At 63.9% G+C, this 5,670-nt stretch overlaps 1 protein-coding gene across 1 annotated transcript in view; it reads left to right on the forward strand.

Moving 5' to 3' along the window:
• The window catches only part of LOC101549210 (regulator of G protein signaling 8), a 13,399-nt gene extending 12,351 nt beyond the window's left edge, over window positions 1-1,048 (forward strand). Inside the window, 2 exon segments of the mRNA XM_004613715.2 lie at window positions 726-743; window positions 745-1,048. Of these exon segments, the coding sequence (XP_004613772.1) occupies window positions 726-743; window positions 745-909 (183 nt within the window). The 3' untranslated portion in view covers window positions 910-1,048.
• Window positions 1,049-5,670: the final 4,622 nt, after the last annotated feature.

Raw genomic sequence — 5,670 nt, forward strand, 5'->3', positions numbered from 1 at the left:
GCTCAGTGGTCCTCATGTTTGTTCAGCATTTTTATCAGGACAGTTGGCTGGAGTAGCTTTCTTAACTGGGTGGCAGCTCCGGGGCGTGGACGTGACTGTTGGCACCCCTGGGAGTACAGGGAGGTGGGGGGAGGTAGCCCATCATGACCCCAAGGAAGCAGTCACAAAACCTGAGGGTTTTGTTTGTTTGTTTGTTTGTTTTTGTTTTGCTCTTTTTGGGTCCCACCCCTGGCTCTGCACTCAGGAATTACTCCTGACGGTGCCTGGGGAACCCTATGGGATGCTGGGAATCGAACCCCAGTCAGCCGCGTGCCAGGCAAACGCCCTCCCCCGCTGTGCTATCGCTCCGGCCCCACAAACCCCGAGTTTTTCAGCAGATTGCATTTCAGTGAGGTCCGTCCCGAGATGGTGGGGTCCTGCCGGGGGGTGTTTGGTGGCAATTTTGGATTGTGGGAGCAAGCGGCTGCCGGGGGCCCTGTTTGGGCGGGAACTGAGGTAACCCGGCCCCTCTCACGTGCCTCCGTTGTCTGATGCCACTCGCTAGCTCAGAACCGCCCGTTCTCGGGGGGACCCGAGAGAGTCGGATGCAAGTTCCCCAGATGAGACTCTTCCCTCCAGCTTGGGTGGGGTCAGCTCTGACCCCAGGATGGGTGGGCCCCCTCACCTCAGCTCTCTGTTTGTCTGTCTGTCTGTCTGTCTGTCTGTCTGTCTGTCTGTCTCTCCAGGTCAACATCGACTTCCAAGACCCGAGAAACCACCAGGAAAAACATCCAGGAGCCGTCCCCGAGCTGCTTCGACCAGGCGCAGGGCAAAGTGCACAGCCTGATGGAGAAGGACTCGTACCCCCGGTTCCTGCGGTCCAAGATGTACCTAGACCTGCTTTCGCAAAGCCAGCGGCGGCTCAGCTAGGCCTCGGACAGCGGCTGGGACTGGAGTCTAGAAACATCCTGGCGAGGGGGCGGGGGTCCCCGAGGCAGTGAGGCGGGCTGGAGGCCGGGGGTCTCCGGAGGGCTGCCCCCCACCCCCAGCCCCACCCGGCCATGGGCCCACCATATCCCTTCCTGCCTCTGGTCCAGCCGCTGGCCCTTTGTCCGCCACGGTACCCCCTTGCGTCTGACCCCATCTGTATATAACACCCGTACGACTTCCCACCCCGAATCTGCACGGTCCTCGGGAGTTTGACCCTGAGGCGTGTCCGCTGGTCCCCGCCCAGGAATAGCTTAGGAGGGCCTGGTCAGCGCTGGGCATCACCAAGGCCCAGGTGGGCGTGTCACTGAAGGGAGAGGTTCTGGGGAGGGGGAGTTCCCAGGGCCGGGATGATTGATGCTTCCACGGAGATGCTGCTTCCTTCGCCTGGGGTCGGGGGTCGGGGTCAAAGGTCGGGACCACGGGCCGTGTTAGTCTAGGAGATGCTCCAGACCTCCCCCGTTGGCCATTCTAGAAGCTTCTCCTGACTCTCCGATGGGGAATGCCCAAGAAGACGTCTGTCCCACCAGTCTCCTTGCTGGGAGCGGAGTGACCCCAGGAGTCGGCGGAGGGGGGGGGGACCCCGGGACTTCCTGCTGCTTCACACCCCCTCTGATCTCGCCTCCCTGCGTGTGGCTGAGCTCCGGGGACCACCGAGGAGGCTGAGGCAGGAGGAGGAGACTCAGAATCCTGCGCCCGTGTCCCCGTCACTCAGCACAACCAAGGCGGAAGAGCAGGGGGCCCGGCCGGCGGTCCCCAGCCCGCTCCGGGCAGCATCTCGCCCCTCTGGCCCCGTCCTCCTTCGTCTCTTCACGTCGGGGACTTGAACCCGGAACTGGGGGGGGCGGGGGGGAGGCCTGGGTGGAGACATCTAGGCGTGGAGGAGCTTTCACAGACGCCCGCGGGGGACCCCGGGGCTGCTCCCCCAGCTCTGTCCAGAAGCTCCCACAGAGCGGGTGGAGAGTGCCCAAGACCACCCGGAGGACCCCACGAACAACACCGGCTGGGGGGAGGGGGGGCCAGGAAGGCAGAGGCCGGAGACCAAATCACCGAGATCTGACTGGAGCGGTCAGGAGATCGTTCTCGGTCCGTGGAACGGGATTCACGTGGGGCGTCCGTGGGCTGGAGCCCGTCTGGAGTCTGGGGCCGGAACCCGCGTGGGGACAGGGGTTCACACGGGAAGTCTGGGGCCGGAACCCGCGCGGGAAGTCCGTGGACTTGGATTCCGTGGATTGGGATTCATGTGGATTCCGTGGACTGGGATTCACGTGGAATTCTGTGGACTGAGATTCACGTGGAATTCTGTGGACTGGGATTCATGTGGATTCTGTGGGCTGGGATTCACGTGGAATTCCGTGGACTGGGATTCCATGGATTCCGTAGACTGGGACTCGTGGATTCCATGGGCTGGGATTCTCGTAGATTTCATGGATTGGGATTCACATGGATTCCGTGGACTGGGATTCATGTGGAATTCCGTGGGCTGGGATTCTCGTGGATTTCATGGATTGAGATTCACGTGGATTCCGTGGACTGGGATTCTTGTGGATTCCGTGGACTGGGATTCATGTGGAATTCCGTGGACTGGGACTCACGTGGAATTCCATGGGCTGGGATTCCGTGGATACCATGGATTGGGATTCACGTGGATTCCATGGACTGAGATTCACGTGGATTCCATGGACTGAGATTTATGTGGATTCCGTGGATAGGGACTCACGTGGATTCCATGGACTGGGACTCACGTGGATTCCGTGGACGGGGATTCTCGTGGAGTCTGTGCAATGGGACTCCCGTGGGAAGTTCGTGGACTGGGATTCACGTGGAGCCCGTGGACTGAGAATCACCCCAGAAGTCTGTGGCCGTGTCTGAGCTCCCAGGGGCCGGAGAGACGCCTCCTCCCGGAGGGCACGGGCCCTGTCTCCTGTGCTGGACACGGGCGTCCCGTCTCCTCCTCTGCCCAGTGGTACGGTGGCTATTTCCTTCCCGGCCACGGCCCCACGCCAGGCCGGGGCTCTCCCATGCTGCCGCTGTTTGAGGCCCCCAGGCCGCGTGTCGGGCTGTGAGTCGGGGCTGGCGTGTCCGTCTACACCACCTGAGAGAAACAACACGCCCGTCCAGGCTCAGCAAGGCCCTCTGGTGCCCCTGCCGTGCCCAGGGGCCGTTCCTAGTTAGATCAGGTGGTATTCCCCCTGCACCCCTCACCCAGGTCCAAACAACGCCCCCCCACACACACACCACACAGAGCTGACGCTGCCACATCCGGCCAAAGGGGAAACTCCCCAACAGGGTACTTGGAACACTGTTTACACTGGCGGGGCCGGCAGAGCTGCAGGGGATCCTCAGGAGAGAACGCAGAAATCAGGGGCATCCCAGCTCGCACCCGGGACCCACCCACCAGGCGGAAGGTGATGTCCTAGTGCCGGGTGACGCCCTCTCCCCCAGGGCTCGGACCGTGAACCCCCAACCCTGGGTCTCGCTACTCAGTGATGTCCGGGGTGGGCCACGCACATGATGCTTTGTGACCTCTGTGTGTGTGTGTGTGTGCGTGTGTGTGCGTGCGTGTGTGTGCGCGTGTGTGTGTGGATGAGTGGGTGTATACACAGGGGTACACTCCAGATGTGGGCGCCCCTCCTCCAGAGACCCCCCTCTTGGACGCTGACTTTCAGGCCCCCCTTGCCCCAAATCCTCCCCCCCCCACCCCCACCCTCCCCCATTTGGTCTGTGATGAAGCAAAGAGTAATGTTTACACTTGTAGAGCAATAGCCAAGCATACCTCATCCCCGACCCCACATGTCTGCAGCCGGGCCCCCCATTAGCCGCCTCCCCCTGCCCCCGACCCCCCCACCGCCCCCCTACCGCAGACCCGTGCCCGGCTGGGGCCTCCCTCTGGGCTTGGGGCTTCTCTGTTCCCTGGATCTGAGAGTGTCGCCACCTGACCCCCGGGGTCCTGAGATTCCTGGTAACGTTCTGCCAGCCCACCCCCCACCCCCAAACCCAGGCCGGGAAATCTCGGGGGGCTGAGGTGAGGAGGGGTCCCCTGGACAGAGGAGACTTGAAACCCTCTGGAAGTCTCCAGGCCCCCCGCTGCTGGACGGGGGGGGGTCCAGGAACTCGGGTTTTCTGAGATGGGGGCTCCTTGAGCACCCCCAGGGCATCGAAGACACCCCAACTTGACTTAGGGGAGGGACCCCCGAGTCTGCGCCCCCCCACTTCCAGGAAAACCTCAGATGGTACCTCCCTCAGAATTGAGGGGTGCAGAGGGAAGCAGGGGTGGCCAGAGAGAGCACAAGGGGGACCGCACTCGGAGTCTTGGCTCTGGGGTGCCGCCCGGTGACGCTCCATCCAGAGGCTGGGGGGCACCGTGGTTCATCCTGGTCTCCCCAGCTTGCTTACGGCGCTGCTGCCTCCAGGCTGCCCTCTGGGGTTCCCTTCCCTCCACTCAAGTCTCCCCCAGGCCCTGCCCCGAGCGGCAGGAACTCAGGTAGCGCGTGAGGTGAGGTCGTGCGTGTGTAGGGATCGCAGTGGGGCTCTCAGGGAGGGATGGGGCCGCGGGGGGGGCGGGGACATCCAGGGAGGGGTCCGGCTCTGGGCGGGGGTCTCAGGCTGCTGGGCAGCCGGGAGCCCCCCACATCCTCTCTCCCTGGTGCTCCCCCGGCCTCTGCTGCTCAGAACCAACCAGAGCGGGCATGCGAGCGCGGCCGGGGCGCCCCTCTGCAGCCGGTTCATATTGGAGGTCCGGCCTGGGACGGCAAAAGGAGGGGGCGGATAAGAGATGGGGGTGCGTGCCCCCTGCACGCCGGGCTCCCGCGTTTCCCCTCCCTCTGCCACGGGCCATCCCCCCGAGTCTGCGACCCTCCAGTGGGGCACACGAGGGGGCATCACCAGGTGGGCAGGACGCCGCGGGCAGGGCCAGCTGGGGCCCCCCACGCTGCTGCTGCTGCTGGACCTACGGGGGGGCAGCGGGGGCGCCTGGGGCCCGGACCTCTCTGCAGCTGCCCCTGCCCCTTCCTGCCCTCTGACCCTCGGGGCACCCCCACCCTTCCTGCCAGGTGCAGGGAAAGCGGCCCGGGCTGCAGCCACGCGACCCCCCGCCCCCCAGACTGGCCACAGCTCCTCTGCCCTTGACCCCCTGCTGGTGGCACCCCTGAGCTGTGTGTCCCCCCCCCGCGGAGGGAGGGTCACTCAGCTTCACTCTCCTCAAGGCTGTGAACCTATTAAACCACCTCAACGCTGCGCTGGGCTCGGCTGCGTTTCTGCTCCTGTGTGTGTGTGTGTGTGTGTGTGTGTGTGTGTGTGGTGGGTGGGGCCTGTGGCGGTGGGTGGGGCCCACAGTGATAGGTGGAGCCTGCAGGGATGGGTGGAGCTAGAAGTGATGGGTGGAGCCTATGGTGGTGGGTGGATCCCTGGTGGTGGGTGAAGTCTGTGGGGTGGGTGGAGCTAGAGGAGTGGGTGGAGCCTTTGGTGGGTGGAGTCCACAGTGATAGGTTGAGCCTTGGTGGTGGGTGGAGCCTGCAAGGGTGGGTGGAGCTAGAAGCGATGGGTGGAGCCTGTAGTGTTGAGTAGAGCCCATAGCTTAAGTGGAGCCTGCAGTGATGGGTGGAGCTAGAGGTGGTGGGTGGAGCCTGAAGTGGTGGGTGGAGCCTACGGTGGTGGGTGGAGCTAAAGGTGGTGGGTGGAGCCTATGATGGTGGGTGGAGCCTG

The sequence above is a fragment of the Sorex araneus genome, unplaced genomic scaffold (assembly GCF_027595985.1).
Source record: "Sorex araneus isolate mSorAra2 unplaced genomic scaffold, mSorAra2.pri scaffold_174, whole genome shotgun sequence".
In the NCBI taxonomy this organism is placed as follows: Eukaryota; Metazoa; Chordata; class Mammalia; order Eulipotyphla; family Soricidae; genus Sorex; species Sorex araneus.